Here is a 26,757-nt window from a genome sequence, read left to right on the forward strand (position 1 = left end):
AATCCTCCTGGGCTGGGAGAGAATCTAAAGGCAAGGAACTGGCATCTATTAGCAATCTCTCTAAAGGCTTTAAACTGCTCTTTCTGCTGCGAAGGCATGGCAAAGCTGAAAAGCAAACACAACCACCGCTCCAGTTAGTGAGCTTTGCCAGATAACCAGCCCGGCCGCTGGACGGGAAAGTACCTGCGAAAATCCCGCAGAGAGAGTAAAAAGGGAAAGAAAAGGAAATACAAGGAAAGGAAAAGCTGGTTTTCCACTTTTATACATACGGAAGGAAAAGAAGAAAAAATATTTCTGGGGAAAGTATAAAAAAAAATATAATGAGCGGGGAGATGCGTTAAGCGCTCGTTCCTTCCCGGACCTCCGCGGGGTCCCCCTTGCCCGCTGTCCCTCCCTCTGCCTTCCCCGGCTCCCCTGGCCCGGCAGGGCCGCCCGTGCGCTCTCGGCTGCCGCAGCGGAGCTTCCCCGACGGGGCGGGCGGCGAATTCTCCGTGTTGTGACCGTGTCCGTTCCACCAACCCCCCATTTTAAAGAGTACTCGAGGGGTGCAGCAGACAAAGCTGGGACAGCGAGGCAGCCAGGAGGAAGGCGGGGGGCCGCGGCCGCTCTGTAATTAAAGTTGGGAGATTGTCCCCCACCAGCATCACCACCCAGGGGCCGTCGGGGAAGAGGGAAACTGCGGGGTCTGATCCAGCGCGGTGCTAAGCGGGGGGCGCGGGAGAGGCACGGCTTGGCTTCCCTTCCCTGCGCCTGACGGACCCCATCACCCCCCCGGTCCTGGCTCCAGCCCTCCTCCCTCCACCGGCATCCCGTCCGCTTCCAGGGATTTAATTAGGCGTTTACACCTCGGCTTGGAGTAAATGACTAGTAAGAAGTGTTGGGGGGGCGGGGGGGGGGGGGGGGGGTGTACCAGCAGCCCCGTTTTGATTGACAGGGTGGAGGACCATTGAAAATCTTGCTGGGTAGCTCCCGGGTCGCTATGAAGCTCCTTTTAAAAATCCTTCTCCAATGCTGACTCCCGGTAGATGGCAGCTCCGCCGGGCGCGCAGGCAGCGCGCAGGCAGCGCGGGCGGATGGAGTAGGGCGGGCCGGGGCGCAGCGCCGCGCTCCCACGCGTGTCCCCGCTCCCACGGCGGGCCGAGAGGCTGTCCCACCGCCCCAGGTAAGAACCCCCCCCGCACCCCCGGGCAGCGCGGGTCCGGGTGGGCAGGGGATGCCGACGGGGAGACAAGAGGACTTTGGGGATTGCTTGCGAGGAGGGGGAATCTGTCCGTGGGGCAATGTGCGGCGGCAGAGGGACCGCTGGCAGGGATGCGCGCACGCCGAGGAGAAACCCAGCCCGGGTTCCAGCGCAAATTCTCTGTTCCCCTGCTCCTCTTTGTTTCTTTTTTTTTTTTTTTTTTTTTTTCTTATTTGGAGTATGCCGTGCTTAAAAAAAAAAATCTAATCTACCGCGAAAAAAAAAATGCAAACTTCCACTACCAGTTAGGAGTTAGGGGCCTCGTTCCTATTGACTCCCAACTGCCAGCCCGCTCCGGAGCGGGTTTAGGCAGCTTTTAGGCAGCTGGCGGGGATGTGAGGTTTGTAACCCGGCTCGGGGAATGGTGGGGGACGCGCATCCTTCCGTGAGCCGGGCTCCACGGGAGGAGAGCGCAACTTCCCCCTATTTACATAATGATGTTTTAGTAAGCTGCGCAGCCTGGGGAGAGCTGCCGAGGGCAGAAACAGCCCCGAGCGGGACCAGGAGCCGGGGACGATGGCGATGGCCCCGCTCGGGGTGGCTCCGGGATTACTTTTTCTTTCTGGTGCGGCTGGAAGTTGAGTGCGGAAGGGACGGCAAGATGCCGCCAGTGCTAGGAAGACTTTCTAGGACAAATCACACCCCCACATCACCCCGTTGCGAAGTTAGACGGCAAAACGGACGGGGAGCCCTCTGTAAGGAGCTGGCAGGCCGGTCTTTGCGGCCCCCCTACACGCTCTCCCTCTTTAAGGGGTGTATAAATCCCGGACCTGCGCTGTCAGCCCTTCTTGATAAATTAAGGGCTTCGCAGTCGAAACCTATTTACACCTCCATTATAGGGCTAACCAAATGGGGATCCGCATGCATATTTTTACCGCAAGAGATCTCATACATCTCCGCCAGAGTCGCCCCTCGGGCTATGGGATAACAGATAGGGAAGGGGGGTGGGTTGTGCTCCGCCGCGGCCAGCACTTGAGCGGAAAAAAGTCCGTGTCCGCACTCGGTGCTGGCTGCTCGGGGCACCGGGGACCCGTTCCCCTTGCAGGGGGCAAGGAGAGGGCGAGGGTGGCCTCCCGGAAGCCTTGCGGAGAACCGGACACACGGGCTGCTCTAGCCCAAAGCAAGGCCCTCGGGGAAGTTTCTCCTCCGCTGGAGATGGGGTTTGACTGCGACACTTGCCGTGCGTGTCCCTTTATTTGGGGAGAGAAGGGACAAGAAGAGCCCCATGCGGAGCCATCCGGTCCCCGCGGTCGGTGGCTTTTCCCGGCTGCGCTTTCCATTTATTTCCAGGCGGCGACCTCGGGCGCCTCGGGGTAAAAAGGGGTCAGCGCATCTCGGGACAGGTCCTTGGAGTCCCCGAGGGTCGCCTCGGCGAGGCCGTGAGCAGAAAGGAGGGAGGGGGCAACATCCCCCGTTTCTCGGTGGGATTCCCGCACCGAGCGCTGCCCGCTGCCTTTGGAAACGAAACGCGGCCGGAGCGAGGTGGCATCGCAGCCGCAGACCCGGGGAGGGCTCGACCCAACAGCCCTGCCCGCGGCTGGGGGCTTTGCGGGGTTGTCCCCGCACCCTCTGCTCCAGCCGGGCGCGCTTCGGCTGTGTCCCGCATTCTGCCTCCGCCGGGGAAAAAGAAATGTCCCCGCTCCGCCTCATCCCGTCCCCTCCGGCGGCCCCCTCCAGTTCCACTTGGTTAGCTCAAGTTTTCCATGTAAATGACAGTAATAAATATCTAATCATGTCCCGCAGCTATCGGCGGCTCGCCGAGCAGCCGGCATTAATGAGACATCCAGGGGAAGTGGGGAAAAGGAGAGGGGAGAAAAAAATAGAGGAAAGTTTTTCCGCTCTCCCTGAAATGGTTTCTAGAGGCGAGGCCCGGCCGAGGTGACGGGAGGTGCGAGGAGCGGAACCCCTCGCTTCTCCGGAACGATCCCAACTGTGGGGTCGCGCTCAGGTTCAAACCCGTCCCCTCTAATTAACCCCCTCCCCAAAATCCCAGCAATTCCCCTCGAGGGAGGGGCGAGTCCGGTCGCATCCCCGGGCTGGGCGCTGCTGTCCCGAAAGCCCCGCGGAGATGCGTGTGCCCATCCCTGCCGTGATTCCCAAACAATTAACGGAGCTGCGATGAGCTCTGAATGCTGATGGTGGGCAGAGGGGGAAAGGCTGCGGCTGAAATTAAACCATGAGAGTTGGATTTGTTCGCCTAACGCTAAACAAATGGACTGATTACCTTCTTTCCAAACGCATCAGTCATACTACATTAAGTAGCAGAGAGCTAATTATCCCAATTAGGAGGCTGATTTATAATTAATGGCTTGGACCGAGTGATAATTGGATGTTAATGGATAACAGTTTTGTCTGAAGTAGCCTCCCGCTTCCCCAAAGGCAGGGCTGGAGGGTTTGGGGTTTATTTACCCTCTCCCTGCCTCACCTCTGCAGGGAACACAAAGCGAAAGAGAAGCGAAATCTGCTCTTAGCTGGGTCGGGTGAGACCCTCCTCAGGCCGGGGGAGCCGCTGGCCGCCTCCCAGCCTGCCCGCGGCTCAGCGAGGAGGGCTGCGGGGGTAACCTTCAGCACCCACCTTCCCCAGCTTTCCAAGCAATATTTGCTACTTTTTTTCATCTCCTCCTTGAGTTTCCAAGCCGGTGGACAACTGACCCTGCTGGGTTCCTCATCCACCTACAGGACGTGGGTTGTGTTTTCGATGAAGGGCAAAGGCTGAGCTCCCCCCCCACACACACCCCCAAAGGCTGCCCTACTGCAGATCAGGCTTTTCCTCTGCCCTACCTGTCCTAGGGAGAGCAAGGTGGGACTCACCCTGAGGATGAGAGGTTTTACACCCTCTCTGGCCCACACCCCCCTTAATGCAGTGGCGGGCAGAGCGAATCTGCAGTTTCTCACTGCTCTGTGTTTCTCCTGACCACATCTCAGAACTGGCTTGCTGACTGTTTAGCTTCTCTCTTTCCTGTTCACTTTTCACCCATGAGTGACTTGATGCAAGTCAATCCCATTTCCTTGTTTGCCCCAGCCAGAGAGACTTGGACCTACAACCCTTTGGCTTTGGGATTGTGTTTCTAGGTTCAGTTCTTCCATTCTAACTAAGAACTGCAATGGGCATAAAATTCCTGAAAGGGTGAGAGTGACTTCAACCCTGAGTTACCCCCCATGACTCATGAGAGGTTGTATTAAATTATGCCAACATAGTCAATGCAAAAATGCATCCAAAATTGTACTGCCAGTATGCAGAAAGGTGGTTTAGATCAGCTTTCCAGCTTTTTCTGCTAATTTAAAGAGATCTTGATGTCTAAATGGGAGATTCTCCTCATGCTCACACACACGAGAAGTGATCTTATTGCCATATCAGAAGGCACAGCTCTGTTTCACAGAGCTGGTGCATATGTCGCTTTTCCTTAGTGTCAGTGTCGCTGCCTGCACCAAAGAAACAGAGTCAGAGGAGCTTCCCACAAATCAGAGAAAAGGGCAGGCTTGCCAGGCAAGTTTTGCACAATATAGTTGTAGAGGGAGTGACTGCAGTGGGTTTGGTTCAAAGTCTTTATCCTTTAAAAGAATATTTTGCTGAGAAAGAGGGAAATCGGATGAAAAGAAGCCAGAGCGAACAGTTTCTTTTTCCTCTGTCATTTTCACAACCAGCCCTGATGAAACAAAGCTGCTGCAGAGAAGGTCCTGGACCAGTTCTTCTGATACAGCTCCCTGCTGGTTTTACTGGTGATGCTATAGGTAAACTGTTCAGCTATCTAAGATTCCAGTGGTTTTTCAGGAGCATCTCAAAATTCAGCTTGTCACGTTGAAAATGCTTCTACTGAGGCACTGACGAATGTCAGCTGGGCTTAAACCCTTTCAAAAGCTTGAGTGCTGGTTTCCAGAGCTTGTGTTGAACAGAATGTTTATAGCTACCTTGCTTCATTTGGAAAAACATAGAAGTAGGAAAAAGTCCTGAGGAACAGGGATTCAATAAATCCCAAATTTTCCAATCCTATACAGCTACTAATAAACTAATCTACTCCGGAGGAATTTCCATCAAAATGTGCTGGTGGAGAATTTGGAAATGTGGCCAAATAGTCAAGAATTAATTCATGGCGCACCAGGGTTAGCCAAACCTTTTCCCACCATTTTATTTCACTCTAACAGTTATTGAAATTGATTATGTTTTCCCTTTGAACTTCATTAGGTTTTGGATCAGACTTCTTCTGTTTCCTAAAGCAGTTCTGGTGGAATTGCAGCTCATGGGAAGGAGAGAGTCTCTGAGGGAGGGCTGGGAGCAGGATGGACCAGCAGTTCTCCAAAGGGAGGGAAATGGATATTTACACCGGGAGTTGTGGGTAGCAGGCACAGCTCTCTTAGGAGCAACAGCAGCCTCTGTATGGCCAGAGCAAATACTGATTTGAGAAACGGTGCTGTAAAACTGAAAGTGTGGGTGTGATGCTTGGGAACTCCACTAGGATCTTCCAAAGAGTCACAGTTGCTGGGGGGGGGGGGGGGGGGGAGACGGGACGAGCTGATGGATCTCACCAGGGAGGAAATGTTTTTCCCAAGGGAGCTGTGGAAACCTGGTGTCTCCAGTCGTGCCCAGCACCAGGCGGAGCGAGCAGGGAGCAGCTCTGGGAGCTCTTGGCGTGTGTTAGCCGGAGGTGGGTGAACGTGCCTCTGCTGGGGGACTTCAGTCTCCCCACAAAACCCAGCAGATATTTAGCAGCTCTGCCTGCTTTACAGCACACAGCTCTTTAGAGCACAGATCACCTGCTGGTGGCCAAAATACATTGCTTACCTTGGCAGCCGCGCTGAATTCGGTGTAGGGATCCAAAGGCTTACGGGAAAGGAAGCCTTACATGCGCCCGTGGTGCTCCCCAGCCCCTGGCACTGCTGCCACTAACTCCAGTTTGTGGCCCTGTTTTAAGGTGGCACAGGTCTTTCCCCCACCCCGGCCCCTCCTTGTAAAAGCCACTGAGCTCAAGCATCTTTTTTAGTGTCAGGATGAAAATTTGTGTTGCCACGTGCAAAGAAGAAAAACTTAAAATTCTAGTTTATTCTTTTATTAGCAGCCCCCCATAACTGCATGGCTTGTGGAGTTGCCTTTCAGGATTGGTTTGGTTTTTTTTTTTTTTCCTTTTAGACCAAGGTAGGATTGTCTGTCATTTTCTTATAGCTGATTTAAGTCTGAGCAGGAGCAGTTGCCATCCTGTGTTTTGTGACTGTTGTTTGGAGTGCTGCAAGAATCATCTGCAGAGGCAGGGTCCAGCTGAACTTGCAGAAACATCCTGAGTTCAGCTCTCAGCTCCTGTTGCTTTCAAGTTTTGCTTGCTCTTTCTATCTCTCAAAGTCACCTTTGAGCAGAATTACACAGCATCATAACCTCACAACCCTCCATCTAATCAGCTAAAAGGGCACCTAGGAAAGTCCTTTTGTGCCAGCAGGGTTAAACTCCAGCAGTGTGGCAGGAACCTCTGCACTTCACAAGGACACACTGCTCCCCTCCTCGTGTGTGTACCAAACTCTCTCAGCTTAACACCCAGAACTTACAGCTTCAACTTTTTACTTTCTGCTTGATGAGTAGTGGTGGTGTGGGGGGGAGAAATCAGCCTCCCTTCGTGCCTCATCCCAGTGCCTGCCCGTGGAGCCCAGCATCTGGGCTGAGGCATTACCTGGGGCAAGCCCACATTCCCTCCTGCCAGCCTGGTTGCCGGGCTTGCAGCACTTAGGAGCAGCAGGAGAGGAGCTGGGAATGTCCTGAACTGCCTCAGAAAATCTTCACAAAGCTTATCTGTGCATTTCTTGCAGGGTTTGATCTCCCTTGTTAGGGCTCAGGGTTAGATTGTCAGATGAGCATCGTGATTGTGGTGCTCAGGATAGACACAGGAAAGGTCACAGACTTAAAAACATATTTTGACACAGAAGTGTAGATCCTTGTCTTCTTAATGAGACTGTCATGGGTAAATCCTCCAGGATATTGCTCCATCTTCCAGCAATGGGAGATTCCTGAACCAGAAGTCCCAAGAGGCTGCCTTCCAAGACAGTCAGTTTGCTCATGGGAACAATCTGCAATCAAATATGCTGCAGGCAAAAGCTGTTTTGGGGGCAGAGAGCAAGCAGGCAGCCACCCTCACGCTTCCAGCAGCCCTGGAAAAGTGCAGAGTTTGGTTTGGAAAATTCCCTTTGCCAGTGTTAGGGAAAACAAAATGATGCTTCTCAAGAAAGCCTTTTTCACAGAAGTGAGGCGAAGGACTGAGCAGGTACTTAGTTGTTTTTCTTTTCATGAAACCACCAAGGATAAACCCTTTAAGCAGTTTGCGAGTTCAGCAGTTTGACTGCAGGGTACTTTAGGGTTACTCCAAGTTCTGAATTCAGAGGCAGAGGTGCTGTAAGGTCTGGAGAGGGGAGAGCAGGTGGGCAGCACAGGAGCGTGCGAGCCTGGCTGCAGCGGGATGCGAGCGCATTTCATACCCACGGATGTGGAGCGTGCAGCAGCAGCGCTGGCAGAGCTGGGCTGCAGGGTTCCGTTGCCATTCTGCTGTTAATGACAGGAAATCTTAAATGCATGATTTTTTTGTTGTTGTTGCTGACTGATCTGGAAGCAGAATGAGAAACGAGAGTCAAAGTGATCTTCATATCAAGAGCTTTTCTTTTTCCATAAAAACGCTCCACTTTGATATAATTTCCAAGTGTTTCTGCTGAGGTTTGAGTGCTGCTCTGAAGGGGAGAAGGGAGGTTTGTCCTGGTTTGATCTATCAGCACTGCTTGTCTTGTGCAAATTGTGACAAGCAAGGGACACACCTTGCACACAGTGATATTTAGTGATGCCACTCCTGGCTCTACACTGCAAGCTGCTGGGCTCCAAGCCCTGAAACTTATCCCCCACTCAAAAGCAGAGCCTTTAAGGATGTCTTTATTTTATTTCCTTTATTTTGTACCTAGAAAGCCTGCCCTCTGAAGAATGCCTCTGCAAACAGAGGCATTGGAAAGTCTTTTGCCAGGAAGTGTCTAATCAATCACTCGATTCTGTTATCTTTTGGGTGAAAAACGATGATTTTACAAAAGCCTTAAATAAAATCACAGCAAATGATGCGAGTTACCCCTATCAGCCAGGGCCTGTTACCTCAGCTGTTCACAGCCTGGTGTTGAGAATTTCTAGGGTCCTGCAACAAAACTTTCTTGTCTCAGCAGGATGCTCTGAGGTTTGTTTTACAAAAATTACAAGCCCTTTTGCATCCTATTATGTTGCCACTGCAAATAGATGAGCATTACAAACACAGCTGCCGTGCTCATCATCAGCACAGCCTCAGAGTCAATTATTTGACAAAGTCTACCCAAAAATGGTGGCCCTGTCCCTAACTGGAAGTATTTTCAGGTTTCAGCTGCTCGCAATCCTCCTGGTTTTAAGAAAAAAAAAAAAAACCTATTTATACCAAGGTTATTAGGAATAGCTGAGTGTGAGCTGCAAGAATTGGTGTAATTGGTCAGGTTTGGCTTTCGGTGCATTGTCACTTAGGTTTAACTAGATCCTGCTTAATTAAGGTCTTTCTCTGCACTTAGAAATTAACTTTATTTAAATCCAGGGATTTTCACAGGAGTAAAAATATTTCAGGAAGATTAGAAATGCAGAGTCCTGGGGGGTTCTTTGGGGCTGTTCTCAGTTTCTAATTCAGTTATAAGGAAAGTCTTTTGGAAGCCTGTTTTTATAGTGCATGCTGCTCTCAGACTTTGACATTTGAATGAGGAACTATGATGTGTTACAGTATTTCAAATGATTGGTATTTCATCCACTACAAAGGTGAAATTGTTTCCTTAGACATTCAGTAATCTCACGTGAGGAACAAAACTGATTTATAACGTGTTGGTTATTATCTTGCGTGATTTTGGGCCTTTATATATCTAAAAGATTTAGGGATCTATTAAAAAAAATTGAAGAAAACATCTTGCTAGGATCACTTATTCATAACCCCCCAGGTATGTAATTCATTTAGTACCAAATACATATAAACCCAGTGTCTGTCTATAGAGTGAGCCTGTTTTCCTAGAATGTGAGTTACACAGAGTCAAAGATTTGTTATTTATCTTTCTGATTTGAAGTGTTTCTGAATAAGGAATTAAAGCATAAAATCAGAACGCAGAACAGCTCTGGGGGAGGTGAGGGGGGATATTTTGCTGTGAATCTATTTTCAATGATGGTTTTTGCCAGTGATAATAAGGGGGAAAGGGTGTTGCAGCACAAACCATTTGCTGGTTTTCCCTGTTAGTAATGAACAGTGGGTTCCTGTGCTTTGCATAAACACCAGCAGTGATTTGTAGCACCTTTGCAGGTGCTCAGGCTGAGGACCACAACTTTCCTTTTACCTGACAGGGCTACTCCTATTTTTTTCTGTCACCTGCAGAACCCTGAACATCAGTCAAGTGCACCAGACTTCTGTTTCATGCTTGATTTTTTAAAATTATCTTTTCCTTGTGCTCAAGCTGTGCCTTGCATCAGGGCACCGACCTGAGGCTGTACCACGCTCTTCCAAACCTTCAATGCATCTGTGGTGAATCTTTCTATAAACAATGAAATATAGTGTTGAAATTTGAAATTCCCTTCTGAAAGTAACTTCCTGAAGTCCAGATTTTTTTTTTTTGGTGCAGCTTATTTCCCATGTAAAGAAAGCCTCATACACCTTCTCTACCATTACCAACCCTCTCATTTTGGGGACAGCTTTGATGAAATGATAAAGAAACACCCCATGGTGCCCACCTGTCAAAAGCAGACTGGCATCCTTTTCTTGAAACCTCTAGGAATCATTCAGTATTTCTGACACATAGGTTCTATTACCCCACTCTTTATGATGGCACCTGAGTGTCTCATGTAGATCAATGAACTTAGTCTCAGTATTTCTTTGAATTTGGAGGGAAAAGGGTTAATGGTCCAAAGCCCCTGCAAAGCTGCATACCCTACATCCAGCCTCAGCCTCATCTCACCTGACAGAGTTTGCTTGAGAAGGGGAAATGTCTTGTTTGTGATTTTGGTTTGGTGATTTATTGGTTTGTTTTTTTCCTGATAGAAGGGAAAATATGGATGTTTTCTTGCCAGGTACTTTTCAGAAAACTTCAATACCTCATTTTTTAAATGGTTCTCAGATCTGTCTCAATTCCACATATACACAAGCCACTAGGAACAGGGGTTTTCAGCTGGTGAGGAAATGCATGGGTCGCTCTTCACATCTTCTCTCAGGACAGAATTACATGCAGAATTATACAAAATTAGTTGCCAGCTAAATAGGGAAACTTAAAGCCTTGTACAAAGCTGAGAATACTAAAACCCAGGGTCAGGTCTCCCCTGTATGCCATGCTTTTAGGAGGTGCACCATAAATTGCACCACTCTTGTGCTGTATGGCTCCAGGGGGGACCTGAGCTGGGAAGGGATGGATGGATGGATGGCTGGAGCAGTGCAGCTCTGCCCTGGGATAACAGGGGTCCTGTTTCTGGCTGGTGAATGTGCAGATTGTTTTGCATCAGATTGAACAGCTGAGTACAGAGTGGTGGCATCCCTGGGTTAGTCTGGGATGGGCAGAATCCTGCATTGCCTGGCCTCAAAGCAATGCAGGAATGGAGAAAGCTGGATTTCTCATAGACAGCAGCAGCTAAAGCGAGGGGAAATCCCCTGTCCTGTCTGTGAGGCTGGATCCTGGCAGGACATGGCCCCTGCTGTCTGAGAAGTCTGCAGGCTCGGGAAGAAAGGCACAGCATCCATGAGTGTTCCATAGTGATTTTGACACTGAGGTGGCAATGCCGGGATTGTGAAGACAGGAGGAGCGGGAGCCCCGACAGGGTCTGGTGCAGGGCGTGCGAGGAGAGCTCACAGCCGGTGCTGAGCAATGGGGGGGGCTGGGAGAGGGCCCGACTTGTGATGCTGGGCGTGGAGAGTCTCTGCTGCTGCCCTGAGGGGCCGTGCAGGGAGAGACCACCGGCCCAGGAGGTGCCAGCTCGCAGCATCCCCCCCCCGTGCTGAGCAAACGCGGCCGCATCAGCCCACAGGCTCCGGGCAGGGGCATTTTTCTCTCACCTTTTGTTTTCCTGCACCTTTCCTCATCTTCCATCTCCTTCCTTGGCTGCTCCTAACTCTTCAATTATCTCTGATGCACAAAATCTGGATGAGGAATCCCCTTTCTTCCAGGACGGACTCTGTAACCCTCCCAGCTTATCCACAGCTACTCAAGCCCATACCCTTCAACAAAGCAGGAGTTCAAACTTTGCTCTCATCCTGCTCCTGGCTGTGGCTGTTCCTGAGGCCCTTCAGTCACGCAGAGACATAAAAGATGCATTTGCAGATTTTGAAAATTAAAACCATCTATACAGCCAGTGGGAAGGGATCAGCTTATTTGGTTGCTTAATGAAATATAAAGATTATTTTAACCAGTGTAAGCACTATTCGACAGCTTGTGAAACACAGCAGTGGCTTGATGAATGGCTTTCTCCATTAAAAAAAATTGCTGCATGATGTCTTTTAAATATTTAATTTATTGGGGTTGGAGTGAGCTCGGAGCTGACAGTTAAACAGGAGCTATTTGTGGTCTCAGTTAACTTTGCTTACCCGGCTGAACCGTCTCGCTCAGTAAATTCCCTCATTTTTTATACAGAATCTGGGATGATACATTTGCTGCACAAGTGAGTAGGAAGTTCTGCCTGTTGTCTGCACTGCAGCGTAACAGGCAGTTATCACCAAAGCTGTGATGGGCATTGACTCCCATCCTGAGTCCACCCCTATGAAGTCCTTCTCTTTTTTCTTATTTTTTTTTAATGCACTTTCTTCTAGGCCACCCAAAAATGTACACATAAAATAATCTTTTAACAATCAAAACCACCAAAATATTCCTGGAACAAGTGCTTCAGTGGAAACACTGGGCTCCAGACACAACGCCACTGGCAGTGTCCTTGGAAGACTGTATGGTATGGGAAAATTCCTCTCCTCTCCCTCTTCGTTTTTTCCTTTAATGTGCCAGCTTGCTACACATGCAAGGGGGATTAGAAAAGAAAAACAGGCATTTCTGTGAGTTGGGAGTCAAAGACACTTGGCCTCCCACGTATCTCCTGGCAAGGCTGAGCCCAGTGTGGATTCTCCAACCTCTATTAAGGACAGAGGTCTGGCAGCAGCCCAGGGCAGTTAATAGGTTCTGTGTCCTCAAATGGTTTTCACGAAACACGCAGGAACTTAATAAGCTTTGAGACCTCTACCCCGCTGGCCAAAGCTGGTACAACCAGCCAGCTGGTTCACAAGTGAGGTGGTGAGAGGGTAGGAGGCAGAACAAAGTTGCAAATCTCTGTTTTGCTGTCTGTGTTGGCCAGAAAAGCCAGTCCTGCCCTTGTCTGTGACAGTGAAGCAGTGAACAACAGTATTGGGTGGTATGATGCTCTTGGGAAATGAACCACACCGAGGATGGGGTGAGGCTGCACCACAGGTCAGCCTTTCCCAGGTGATGGGAGATGTCCTCTGTGGCCATGTCAGTGGTCCATGTCACTGGGACATGTCCCTTAACACGTGCCACCAGCAGCAAAACTTTGCAGTCCCAGAAAGCAGCATCACAGCTGTAATTTCGCTGTGAACCCCAATTGTGAGGAAAACAGATAAGAATGCCAAAAATCTGTTGGTGTGTGAAGTCCATCACCTTAATCAGAGAACCAGCAAACAATTTTGTCATTGCTTAAATCTTCCCTAAGCTCCGTTAGAGCAGAGCTGTGGCATCCTTGTGTTACAGTTGGCCCCTGAAATGAAAATGTCCATTTTCACATTTTATCTTCGAAGAATGGGGAGTGGGTGCAGTGCATTGCAGAGTGGGTGAACAGGCAGACACAAAGCAGATGAAGCTGGCATCAGGATGTGTGTCAGACCTTGGTGTGTCACCACACCCAGACCTGCCACCTTCCACTGGCACTCAGTGCTGAAATGATGCAGTAGCAGAGCACGAGGGACTTTGGGGGAACAGGAATGAAGCAGAGTGCTAAATTTCAAAATTACGGGTTTGTAATTTCTGTAGCATCTTTGAGAAGACAATCCTAAAAGCAGAACTCACATTCATGAGGGTCATCCTTGGGCTGGCAAAGTGTTTGACCAAACTCAGCTGCATGTTTCCCTCCCCTGTTCCTGGGCACCACAGTGCAGAGATGCTTGTGAGGGTGAAGCCATGAGATGGCCCAGACCCTGTTGTACTAAATTCAGCTGCTTTTTAAGGAGCTCCCACTTGGTCTCTGGCTGTTACACAAGGTCACTTCATGTTTGTACTTCTTACATCAAGGTGGAAAGAACAGAAGTTCAGATCAGGAGGGGAAGTGGCACCACCTCATTTCCATCTCTGCCTCTTCACCATGAGTCTGTCCCTCCGTGGTGTAAATAATTTACAGGCAGTACAGAAAATACAGCAGATAATTGTTCTTCCAAATTTTTTGCAGTACAGAAAATACAGCAGATAATTGTTCTTCCAAATTTTCACTGTTCAATGTATCACATTCCTCCTAAAACTATGGGCATTTCTCCTGACATCATCACTTCCCTCCAGAGTTTAAATTGTTTTCTAAGAGGCTGCCTGAAAAGATGTCTGCTTTCCTTAAGTTAGTCCAGCTGACCCTCTTTCCCTGAGCGTTTGTTCATTGCACTGACTTTCCAGATGGTGACTTGCTGATGTAAACGGTGGTTTAAAAAATTTATTTTGTGGCTAATGTTTCACAACTTCCTTTCTGATGTCTTACAAACTGCAGAAACGACATCCTGGAGGCCTTCAGTCATTTACAACAGGGATGAATGAAGCATTGCTTGGCTTTTGAGATCAATATTAGCTCAGTTTTACAGATGGTCTGTAAGGAAAAAGAGCTTGAAGTTTCACGCAGAGCCCACACTAGGAAAAAAAAGCCATTAGTTTTCTGAAATAATTTCCTTGCTATTGAGCTATGAAATGTCGGTATTTATTGCAAACCTTATTCCCTCTTTAGTCATAGCATTTTTGGTACTATTATGGTGCAGATTTATTTTCTTTTTCACCACATGCTCTTTTCCCACCCCCCACCATATCATTTGTGTTTTCTTAAGAAAACCTGTTAGAAAAATGAATAATGAATGGAAGCAAATTATAAATGAGTGAGCTCAGATGAGAAACATCATTTGACATTGCAGCACTGGGATTACAAATAGCCCACTGTAGGCAGTGATAGGAGCAAAATCCCAGCTAGCCCTGGGATAGAGCTAGGATAATGCATTAAAAGTCACTGTAATATGATAAGCTGTATTGTGCTATGCAAAAAAATTAATTTCCCATATTTTGATCAGCGTGAGTGAGATATAGTCAGATTCTGGGCTTTAAGTTTGGAAACTGGACTTGTGTTGATGGTGCTTCAGGTGTACAGAAGATATTTCCATTCCTGTCCCAGAACCTGTTGGAGTTGTGTGGTCAGAGACGAGCCTCGCACGCAGCACTTCAGTTCTGAGCTCAGCATTTCCAAAGCTCTGCTGAGACACCAGGCTGCTGGAACAGCACGTCCCTAAGCCCCTGTCTGGTGTGGCTGATGTTTTGCAGGTTGATGTCACCATGCAGCACTATGGAGTGAACGGCTACTCCCTGCACGCCATGAACTCGCTGAGCGCCATGTACAACCTCCACCAGCAGGCAGCTCAGCAGGCCCAGCACGCCCCCGACTACCGGCCCTCCGTGCACGCCCTCACCCTGGCAGAGAGACTGGCTGGTAAGAACAACTCATGGCAAGTGCCCTTGCCTGGCTCTAAAAACCACACCCAAAAGAAACCCCCCAAAAAAACAAAAAGCCGCCACCAACAACAAAAATAATCAGCACACACAAAGAAACCAAAAAACTCAGCACAAAAAAAAAAAATCCTTTTTGCTTGCATTGAGTGAAACTCTCCTGGAGTGTGAGAGAGCCAAGTGCTTCTCAGTGCTGTCCCTGTGGCCAAGCTCTCACGGGACACCTGCCCTCCAGTTTGTGCTGGCGTCTTGCTTCAGACTGGCCTCAGACAGCTGGGAAGTTCAGGGGAGAGATGGCTCAGCTGTATGGGATTGAAAAGAGAGGATTAAAAATATGCTGAAATGTCTTTTAACAAGTGAACAGAAAACAGCAAAGAATTTTCCTTTCTTGTTAGTAAATAGGGGCAAGAGTGAAGGCGATCACAAAGTAAATTGGATTCCCCAGCTCAGGCACCCAGGTCTTGCATTCCCTGACAGCCACCTCCTGCCATCCCAGGCCATAGCTTGTGTCTGCACATTGTCTCTTCATGCAACTATTTTCCACTTCTTTCCTAAAAACCTCTTTTTCTCCCTGGGGGATGATTTTCATTTGGATCTCATTTGGGTTTCGCTTTGACCTATTTCTTTCTTGGCATCCTAGACCTTGTGTTGGGCGACACTTTACTGCAGATCCTGCTGCCTTCCATAAAACAGCTTTTTAGCTCAAATCGCTCACACATGACTTTACCCAGGCAGTGTCATTTACACAGCACTGTTGATGGTGGGGCAGCAGGACAGGAGCTGCTGGTCCAGAGCATCTGATCTGGTTTTCTGTCTTCAGCCATGGTTATAACAGCACTGCACTGATGCTCTCATTAATAGGAAGTGCAAAGCCCAGACGGCATTTTATGATTTTGTAGAGGTGATTGTTCAAAAATAATGGATGGAGACCTGAGAATATTCAGTGTGGTAGGGCACAACTATCTGCTCTAAATTTCAGCCTGCCATGAAACATCCAGACTTGTCTGAGATCATCAAAGGCTCCTGCAGTGCAAGTGATCAACACATCAACATCACTGTTTTGGTTTGGACTTGGATGCAGTGATGTAAAGCAGACCTGACAACGAGGATGTGGAAGCTGAAGTAAAAAGTTACCATACTTGTGATTCTAGAAACTTCCCCAGAATGGAATTATCTTCCCTGACTGCCTAAAAATGTGTATCTGTTCTAAGATAGCTTTCTAGTTGTCTGATATTAAAGTTTAAAAAACAAAAATTGTAGAGGGATTCCTTCCAGTCTAAAGTAGCTGGGAAGAATTACCTGTCCAGACAGCTTTGGTGGGCTAAATTTCATAAATAATGGCTTAAGCCAAAATAAGGATGCAGAAGTTTCAGGAAGGTCCTCCCAGATGGGCAGTCCACAAAGGGATGATGATAAAGATCTTGGACTCTTTGGATCAGTGAGCCACAGCTGGCTGTCAGATCTTTGTGCCAGCAATTCCCCTTATCCAGCTGCTATTTGTGACCTTCTTAACATGGTTCTAAGTGGCCTGTGGGATCTTTGGGGTGGCACAGGGCAGAGCAGGGGTCACTGTCCTCATCAATAAACAACCAGAGTGGAATCAGAGAGACCTGGACTCTTCTCCTGGCTCTGCTGCTGGGCTCCAGAGTGCTGAGGAGAGCACTGTCCTTGCCCTGGTCATCCATCCCCTTGTTCCCTGCCCCTTTTCACTACGCAGGTTGTCAGATGGGAGCAGATGGCCCTGAACACTGCAATGTAACTTGCAGACCCTGTATCAAAGGTGCCCCTTTTCTAGCTGCAAGGATCTCTTGAAAGATGTTTGTGATCTCCATCTTTTAGAGTAGAGGCATGGAGGACTTAATATCTTTGGCCCTAACTAGGCTAAAGCAGAGGAAGATAAAAAAAAGAATAAAAAAACTATTCTCATATTCTTGACGAGAAGATTCAATTGGTTTCCTGACCTCTTATCTCTAAAATTAATAACCCACCTCTAAGACTTTCCAAATTAAATCCCACAGTCCCCTCGTCTGCTTATCACTGGCCGTGTAGGCATTATATACCTACAAGCTGTTTCCTTTGCAGTTACCTCACATTCTGTTACTTCTGAATATCTTTCAGTGCAGGTTATAGATCTCATTTGCCTTCCAGGGACAGTCAGAATAAAGCAGCACAAAAGCAAATGACCTTAAGTCAGAAAACAGAGGTTTCTGGTGGTAACTGCAAAGCCTCACCTGCAATTTATATTCTCCTTCTTGCACAAAGCCTGAAAACATAGTTAAAACATTAAAATAATTGCTGGTTGCTTCTCGCTGAAGTGGCCAAACTTAATGCATGAGCTGCTGCCTCTGGGGAGCTGGTAGGTCTAACCTCTACTCTAGAAATTTGGGAATACTCCAGCCTGCAGGTAGGGTGTTTAGGTAGGGTGTTTAACCAGTGCCCTTTCTCCTGTTTTTGTGTACTTGAAACACAAACGTTAGCTTTTTAAAACGTTTTGGGGCAGCTTCAATTTCATTTTTTTGTGCTGGAATATCTCTTCTCCTCACAGTGCCTGGCTGCACTGTGAGCTGTGCCTGGATGCACAAGGATGGTCCCTCTGCCTCCACAGGGCCAGCTTTATCACCAGCATTTGAACTCCCCAAGGAGCTCTGATTCCTCAAACACAAACTTCTCTTGTATGCAACCAGCACTATATTGTTGAAGACCTTTAGCCTGATCACATCTCTGCCAGGTTGCCAAAACCACGCAGCTTTGGCAATCCCCCAGAAGGGCGCTGCGAGTGCTGACCTAGAATGGAACAGCTGGAAGTTTTGGAAGAGGAATGTTTGAGAATGCAAAGCTGATTTGCTACGCTCGTTAGCCAGTGGATCTGAGACCTGGCTGTGTGGTGCTGGGGGTGGCCTGACAGCAGGTTTTTGTTTATCGTCTAGATTCGTGTCACGACGCTCGTGACAAAAGCGCAAACAAACAGCAGCCAGAGCCTTCATCGGGCTCCGTGGGCTGATAGTGCCAGCTTTTCTCCCTCTCCTGTTGTTTTCTCGTGTGTTCGTTCCTCCCTTCTACTGGAAGTCACATTCTTAACCGAATTAAAAATGATACCAGACACTGCTCTTTCTGCATTTCCTCTATGAGAGCAAACCTCTTGCCAGACTGTTTCATTCCAGGGCTGTAGCACAGCATGTCCCAGCTTGCATAATAAAGGGTGGGTTTTTTTCATTTTCAAGTAACTTATTTTCATTGATTTAAGATCTTTCTACTCCCACTAAGTGTTGTGCAATAATAACCCTTCTGGTAAAATAATAAGCCCTTTACTGTTGGCCTCAGATTCTCCCCAGTCTGAATTTCTTCTCTGCCCTCAATTTTCCAAGCTTGGTTTGCAAAGTCAGACCTGGTGTAGGTGCTCTGCTGAGAAGAGCGCAACACATGAGCTCTGGGCTTGCAACCAGTGGGGCTGGACGTGGCCTTGGCTTTTGTTTCCACCCCAGATGCTGGAGAGTGTCCATGCTCAGTGAAGGATGTGCTTTGGAGCAAAATGCACAAAAGCACATGAGATTAAATGCTCTCTGAACTGGAGCCCAGAGCAGCTCTCCAATATCATGCCTTGAAGACTGCAGTGGGCTATGCACAAGACATTAAAGAAGTACAAGAGTGAATGTCCCCACATCATTTTTAGTTGTGTTTCTTAATGGAAGGTGCTTATGCCATGGTAGGGTCTGGGCATCTGCATGTCCTTCCCCACTGATGTTGGAGCAGATTGAGTTATTTCAGCCAAATTCATCGCTGGAGTCTCAACAGCTTTCACAGCTGTCACAGAAAGAGGTTCTCTCTCCAGAGCAGGTTTTTAGAATCATAGAATGGCTTGGGCTGGAAGTGATCTCAAAGGTCATCTAGTTTTAACCCCTCTGCTATGATTTTATCTCTTTGGACACCTCAGTTAACCAGTAAAATCCATATGTATGTGTTTTATTAGCTCTAAAGCAATGGATAAAACATTCCATAGTTTTGTCTGATGTTAGCAAGTGCTTTATTCGACTGTCAGCGTACAAATTCCAATAATTAAATTGGCCACTTTCCTTGTCTTCCAACGGCTGTACATTTCAAGACATCATTTTGGAGGCACGTTATGGATCCCAGCACCGCAAACAAAGGCGAAGTCGCACGGCCTTCACCGCCCAGCAGCTGGAGGCCCTGGAGAAGACCTTCCAGAAGACTCACTACCCAGATGTGGTGATGAGAGAGCGCCTGGCCATGTGCACAAACCTGCCTGAAGCCAGAGTCCAGGTACTGACATTCTGGGGGTTTGCCAGTGGGGATGTTTAAAAGAACACAGCCAGGTTCCCAGAGGGCTGACAGCTCCCTTGACCTTCCAGGATTCTTCCACTGGAACCAAAGATTTTGGGGCAGTGAAGTTGTCAAAGGCAGGGGCAGGGAGGATAAAATTATCCAAAGTCACACATCTGCTTAAGAAATTTCTAATCCACATGCACATTTTTTAAATTTAGGATTGTCTGAAGTGTACACTGGCTTTCATTTGTTCTTTCACATTTCTTTGGGGGAAGTTTTAGAAACGGCAACAGAAGTCTATTTATTTATTTATTTGTGAGGCTTTTCTGGCTTTCTCAAAAAAGTAGAGACCCAAGTAATTCCAGCTGCTCTTTTCCACCAGTGTCAATATTTGTAACATCTTGGGCCAAGGTTTGGGTTTGCTTTTTGTTTTTGTTTGCTTTTTAGTTTCAATTAGTGAAATGTGCTAGCTCATAACCTGCTGGTGAAGCAGTTCTTGTCTTTTAAAAGGCAAATATTTTTAACTGCAAAGAGAAAAAGTTGTGGAAAAAAATTGGTTCTTTAATATAAGTATCAAGGCATTTTGATCTAAAAAATGGTTTGTCCCCTTATCTAACCAATCAAACAACAAACAAAATTTGATAATATATTTCTTCTAATACATGTCTACTGATTTAAAAAAATAATGGATTCTCTCTTTCTTTGCTAAGTGCAGTTCCCAGATAACAGCCTATGCCTGTAATGACTTTGAGTGTTGCCTTCATAGTTTTGATACACTTACAACCAAATGGTTTTAGAAACTTAACAGACTGTAAGCCATTGTAATGTCATCAGACATTACAGCTGCAAGACATTCTTTTTGGATGCAGCTGCCAAACCAATTTAGGGGAGAAAAACTAACAAACCCCAAAAAATATCAGTAGTGGAGCCTGTTAAAGAATCAGTATAGAGGCTGGATATTTTTTAGTCTGTTTGAAATGTTATTTGTAGATGCACTGAAAACAGTTGAGCTCTAAGGTCCAGCAAAGTGGAATGGCCTTTGGGCACATGGGCTTGCAGCACCTCATTACTTGGGGTTCCCCTGAAGCTCTGAGGCTGAGTGATGCTGAATTTGGCCTTAAGCAGGATTCTCACTGGTTTTTCTCCCTTGCTGTTTGTGGCACGGAAGGTCTGGTTCAAGAACCGGAGGGCCAAATTCCGGAAGAAGCAGCGCAGCCTGCAGAAAGAGCAGCTGCAGAAGCAGAAGGACTGTGAGGGGAGCCACAGCGAGGGAAAGATGGAGCCGCCTGTGCTGGAGACCCAGGCTCCCACCCCGGACACTGAGAAGGTCCAGAGCCTCCCCAGCGAGGTGGGCACAGACCTCAACCTGACCCTGTCGGAGCAGTCTGCCAGCGAGTCGGCACCTGAGGACCAGACCGACAGAGAGGAGGAGTTCAAGAGCACCTTGGATGAGGCCAAAGCAGACAAGAGCCCTGGTGTGGACAGCAAGACTTTGAACTGCAAGAGAGCGAGCCCAAAAGCAGGTGAGGGGCAGTGTAGTGATGGGGGTTGGTGTCAGGACTGGCAGGCTGGTGGTCAGGCCCCCTTTCCAAGGGGATGCTTCTGGTTGGGTGTAGTCCCATATTCCCTGTGGAGTGGGTGCTCACGGATAGGCTGCCCAGGCTTGTCCTCTTGTCCTCAGCACTGAACAGGCCCCACAAAAGGCAGGATGTCCATTGCAGCTGGAGCACTGAAAGAGCAAAGACCTTCTGCTCGTTAGATCTAGGGGAGAGCAGTGCCCAGCAGCAGCAGAGAGCTCAGCCCCATTTCCACACTCCGAGGTGCCAGGTATGGGAAAGGCAGACATTTAGCTCTCGAGAGCTGTCACACCCTCTCTCATTTGCCCTTCAGTGCAAGAGACAAGCCCATGCTGCTGCCCAAACCTTTCTGGGGTGTGAATAAGCACCAGCCTGTAGGAATAACCCCCATCCCCTCTGTCTCCTGCTACAGAGTCCCCTATCAGCGCGACTGTGACGCCTTCGTCCAGCAGTGGCCTGGCTCAGACTCACTCCTACTCCTCCTCACCCCTGAGCCTCTTCCGCCTGCAGGAGCAGTTCCGCCAGCACATGGCAGCCACCAACAACTTGGTCCATTACTCCTCCTTTGAAATGGGGACACCGTCTGCCATGCCCTACTTGGGCATGAACGTCAACATGGCCCCGCTGAGCTCCCTGCACTGTCAGTCCTATTACCAGTCGCTGTCCCACGCTCAGCAGGTCTGGTCCTCCCCCATCCTGCAGGCCTCCAGCTCCCTGCCGAGCCTGAACAGTAAAACCACGAGCATTGAGAACCTGCGGCTCCGGGCAAAGCAGCACGCGGCGTCCCTGGGGCTGGACACCCTCCCCAACTGACTGCCCGTGAGGAGGTGCACCGGAGGCTGGCACTACACACGGCACTCCTTGAATCCCCACGCACCCCCACCTCTTCCTGGAGTGAGGTGCTCCCTTGCAGGCAAAACTTTGCGTTTATTAACGTCTTACTAGCACCACGGTTGCGTCAGACATTGCTACTGGCCTGGTCTTCACTGAATATTTAATGAGGAAGGGGGAGAGGATCTGTGTTTAGACAGATGAACTGTCCTCTGGACTGCCATGAGTTCAGCCTGTAACGTTCAGGAGGAGCCCCTTCTCTTCATCCCCTCGATAAGGTGCCAACTGTGTTATATTCACCTTTTATTTTGTTGTTGCTGTTACGTTCTTTGGGGGAAGAAAGAGTCCTGCTTTGTCTTGTATATAGTTTATAATGTTGACAGCAGCCATCATCTGTGTGTTACTGTCAGTGTTACAGAACTGTGACCTCTTTTGCTTTTATTCCCCTTTCCTTTTCAATTTTAGTAGCTAGTATCAGAGTTACAAATCAGCCATCATCTTGACCTCAGCTGGTAGCTAGTTGCTCTTCTTGGGTCAGCATCCTAAAGGTGTTCATGAGGAAGAGACATGATCGTGCACTTCACCACTCCACTTCTCCCTTCTCTGCTAAAGCTAATTTTTTAACAACCGGGAAATGATCTGAAGGTGAATTTCCTGTTTAAGCACTTCCTATAAGGCAAGCATTTTTCTTTTTCTTTTTAATAGCACTTGCTCAAAGAGGACAGTATGTTGGCCAAATGCTGCTGGCTGGGAGAAAATGAAGGCCAAATTTGCAGATTATTTTTAATCTATATTGTTTCCTCTTTGATCTTCAGTGAAGTGTAAACTTTATTTACAAGTTACAGGGTTTTCTTTTTGGAGAGCATTTAGGTCTTACTTTGACAATAGATAGTAATTAAAATTTTATATGGACTCCTGGTGTGTTCACACACCATGAATTTTATGGTTCTTTGACAAAAAACTTGATTAATGCAAGCTGTGTCTAGGAAAAAAATCTCTGATCACCAAATTCTATTCTCAAGCCCTCAGTCCAGAAAGTGGTTTTCAAGTGAAAATGTAACAAGTGAAAAAAGCTGAAGTGCTGGAGGCAAAGCAAGTGTAAGCAGGGGCTTTATATTCTTTTGGGAACTGAGGGGGGGGATAGATGAACTTGTGAAAAATGCAAGGTTTGCAAGTAACCAAAATTCACCAGCTTCAGAATTATTGCACTGAACAGTTTCAGTCTCATTTCATTGGAATGACCCGTCATTCACCCTTGGGTGGTTTTCCTTGTTGAGAAGGAATGTTTCTGCTAATTTAAATCTTTTTTTTTTTTTTTTTTTTTTTTTTTTTTTTTTTTTTTGCCTAACCAAATAAACATTTTGGACTCACTGCTATTCCTCTGAGCAGTAAGGAGGGATGATATTCAAATTGCATCTCTAATATTGCCTAGGATCAAAAAAAATCCAGAGTGACTCTGGGGCAGGTGCTATGTTTGTATGCCAGGAGTGTCGACTGGGTGTGTCACTAACAGCCCGGGCAGATCTGTGCTGTCTCTCTGCAAATAATCACAATTGATTTCACCTGAAGTGTAGACCCATCGCCACCCAAGTGTGGCCACTCTCACTCCCACCTTGCTTCATACTGGGGGTCAAATTACCTATTTAAACATGGAGGGAAAGAGTGTTTTCAGCTACATTATTATTTCTTGAAAAAGCATCTAACTCCCACAAATAGAGATGTAAGAACAGCTGTTTGATGGGAAATAATAGTTTATATCTCATAAAGTTGTAGCAGGAGCAGACCTCTGGAGGGGGCAGCTCATCAACTGCACCAGCTTCCAAGGAAAACAGAGTGTCTTCCATAAATATTTCTGCTGTGCCAAACACTTCAGTTTTCTCTCATGCTTTAGTTTTACTGACTGTGTCAAATCAGCCACCGTGACCGGCAGAATTCTCCACTTTGCCAAAACCAAATGTATTTGTAGGAAGCAGATTTTTGGCTGCCGCTTTCAAAGGAGTCTGAGTAAATTAAAACCACCAAAGCACATTTACTCTGTCCAAAAATAAAGTCCCAGCTTTCTTTTTTTGCTGTCTGTCACCCAAACCAGGGACACCCAAACAAAGCTTTAATTTTCCTCCTCCTTCCTTGAAAGGCTCTATTCACCTATATTTTTTTTCTGTGCCCTGCTGACCTCTGCACCATTCTTGGCTGTGGAGTTGCTTTACCAGAGCAGAGCAAACACAAATTTAATTAACACCCCTTCTGATGTTGTTCCCTGGTGCCAGTGAACAAGTGAGGTAATTTGGTGTGAGATCAAATCTGCACTTGAGCTCTTTTTTAATTAATAAAAGATGCCCATGAAACTGCAGCTCATGTCAGTGGGTGTTTGGGGCAGAGAGCAGAGGGCTGCACTCACTCTTGCACCATCCCAGGTAACACAGGCATCTCTTCTCTGCCATGGGGCTGGGAAAGGAGAAATCAGCTCACAGCAGGGCACACACAGCCTTGCCATGGCTCACCATGGATACCACGGCATCTGCCACAGGAAGGTCAGGACACTTGGATTTATGGCCTGGATTTATGGCCTGGTCCTGCAAGGCAAGGACAGAGAGCACAGGAGATAAGCTTGATCCAGCACTAGATTTGCCATGATCCTCTGGAGGGAGACAAGACCTTCCCCACTGAGCCAAGGAGGGAAACTCTTCCCTGTGCCTCGGTGCAAAAATTCACTTTAACATTCGCAGCCTTCACACGTCTGACCAACCCTGGAGCCTGACCTCCTTCATCCCTGTGTTCTGCTCATCTCCTTCTCACAGGGGCTTGGAGCTGCTACCAGGAACTTCTCCAGTGGAGCATCTCTCACCCCATTAAAAACCAACATTGGGGTGAGGCTCCGGAAGGAAAGTGGGAGAGGAGACAATCAGATCTCCATCAGTCCACAGGGGTATTTGTTCAGCACCCCCCTCATCTGCCTCTGCGAGGAGCAGCAGCTGACTCAGGTGCAGCTGGTCCTGGACCAGGGCATGTGAATAATTCCCACCTGGAGATTATTGCCCCCGTTCTGAATCAGGATGAAAATACCTAAAATTTAAAAATAAACAGAAAAAAAAAAATTAGGAGATCTCCTTAAATACAGATGAATCCCTGAAGTATTTTATGCAAAGTTTGGGGTTTACCTTCTTACGGTCAACCTTAAACGTCCCTGAGGGGAATGAGCTGACCTGAAAAGCCAAAACTGACTTGGAAATGCAAAAATGCAAGAATCTAAGCTCACAGCTTGCAAAAGTGTAATAATTAATTATCTGTCAAAACTGAATCTTTCCTGCATATTCTTGTAAGGTCTCTGAGCTCTTGGGCTATTTCTGACCAAAAGAAATTTATGAACAAACATAGGGAGAAACTCCCCCTTCAATATAATCCTGTGTATATATTGGGAAGGCTGAACGGATTGATTCTACATCATTCCTCTTTGAACTTAGCAAAGCTGGATGTTTCTCCAGGTGGGAAGAAGCCCTGCAAATGTCCCAGTTTGGGATGTGAGCTCTGCTTGTCCCCTTTCCTTCCACCAGCCCCAGCTATTGAGGAAAATGAAGTCACTGATGAGTCTCAGAATCAAAACAGATTGACGTTCCCCTCCTCACTTCCAGACAGAGATCTGACATTTCTTAACATTTTAGTTGGATATAGAGTGGCTTCTCCCATGCCAGGCATAAGATTCTTGGAGTGTAACACAGAGATCCTACAGCTGAACTGTTAGAGGGGAGAAAAAGAGTTATCCATCCCCTCTGGATGCTGTGCCAGCCTGGTGCCAGCAGGGCAAGGGTGCTCCCAGGACAGCTCCACTCACAGAGAGGTGAAATGTAGAAAAGAAAGACATGTTTTGTGCTCTGTGAGGCAAATTATCAAGTTGATTTTTTAATGTATGAAAGGAATGCCAAACAAATGCACAGTGTGGAACGTAGGCCAGGAAAAGAATTTGCCCAATCCTTTAAAAACAGTGGTGAAAAATCTGGAAAAAGTCTCCCTTGTTCCTATTTGGAAACAGGTTATAGATCTGGAGATTTCCTCCGCCAATATTTTGCCCTTCCTATGGCTTTGTTTTCTTTGCCTCTCCTTGGTGAACCGGCTACAGCTCCAAAACCTCCTTAGCAAATTTATAAAGGTTTTATACATGGTTCTTGCAGGATCAAGTCCCAGGAGAAAATCAGTCATGATATTGAAGGCAAAAGTTTGCAGTTAAATGTCTTCTACATTGCAAGAGAAGTCTAATAAGTGTTAATTAAAAAAAAAAAAAAAAAAAAAAAAGGAAATATTTAAACAGTGCAGGAGAAATGCTAAATGAGAAAGTATCCAGTAATAATGCTGGGAGGCTGAAAAGAAACATCCTGTTTTCCTTTTTTTTTTTTTTTTTGTCTTTTTAATTTTTTTTTGGCTAAGAAGGGGAAATGTTCTTGATGGTGAATCTGGGAATAAAGGGAGATACTTTTTCCCTGTATTTCCTCCAAGAAAAATCATCATTTGCTGTGTAGAAAACAAAACAAAACAAAACAAAAAACCTGCCAAATATGAAAATAACCATCAACAAGCAGATCCCTCCACATCTCCTTTCTCATTTAGATGTTTCACCATGTGAAGAATTTTAATGAGCTCTAGGTATGTGTTGCCACTGCAGCCAGCCAGAGAGATGCTCATTTTTGCTGAAGAAAAACCAAAGTGGGTGGACACAGACGTGGGAACTGTAATTATTTCTGTCCCTGTGTTCCATGTGTGGTACTTCCACTGACATGACAATTTTAAGCAACATCAGGACATTTCTGAAGAGTTCACACATAAAGGATTAAATAAACCTCTCTAGAAAAGGAATGCAAATTAAAATCCACCATATTCTATTAATTTAATTACAGTAGCTATGAAACATAATTCAATTAAGCTTGAAAAAAGTCAATTACAGAACTTTCCTGCTGGTTTTTACAAGCTGTGTTGATTTTTCTTTTCTTCCCTTCTTAGCCCTCCATGTGCCCCTTGCTGGTTTTTTATGATCTGTTCTAGAGCAGCATAATACATCTAATTTTTTTTTTTTCTTTTGAGTGAAAAAAAAGCTATTTCTCTGCGTAGGTCTGC

At 47.2% G+C, this 26,757-nt stretch overlaps 1 protein-coding gene across 1 annotated transcript; it reads left to right on the forward strand.

Moving 5' to 3' along the window:
- The first annotated feature begins 1,112 nt into the window (after window positions 1-1,112).
- Window positions 1,113-21,636, forward strand: DMBX1 (diencephalon/mesencephalon homeobox 1). Its single transcript, XM_053950809.1, has 5 exons — window positions 1,113-1,162; window positions 14,783-14,948; window positions 19,065-19,243; window positions 20,415-20,769; window positions 21,236-21,636. The coding sequence occupies exons 2-5, from the start codon at window positions 14,795-14,797 to the stop codon at window positions 21,634-21,636; spliced, it is 1,089 nt and encodes a 362-aa protein (XP_053806784.1). The 5' UTR covers window positions 1,113-1,162; window positions 14,783-14,794.
- Window positions 21,637-26,757: the final 5,121 nt, after the last annotated feature.

The sequence above is a fragment of the Vidua chalybeata genome, chromosome 9, assembly GCF_026979565.1.
Source record: "Vidua chalybeata isolate OUT-0048 chromosome 9, bVidCha1 merged haplotype, whole genome shotgun sequence".
In the NCBI taxonomy this organism is placed as follows: domain Eukaryota; kingdom Metazoa; phylum Chordata; class Aves; order Passeriformes; family Viduidae; genus Vidua; species Vidua chalybeata.

Bases quoted from the DNA above. Each gene is read 5' to 3' on its own strand.
- DMBX1 (XM_053950809.1), top strand. From the start codon at position 14,795: ATGCAGCACTATGGAGTGAACGGCTACTCCCTGCACGCCATGAACTCG. The intron at 14,949-19,064 runs GTAAGAACAACT...GTACATTTCAAG, and splicing joins CCTGGCAGAGAGACTGGCTG to ACATCATTTTGGAGGCACGT. The intron at 20,770-21,235 runs GTGAGGGGCAGT...CTCCTGCTACAG, and splicing joins GAGAGCGAGCCCAAAAGCAG to AGTCCCCTATCAGCGCGACT.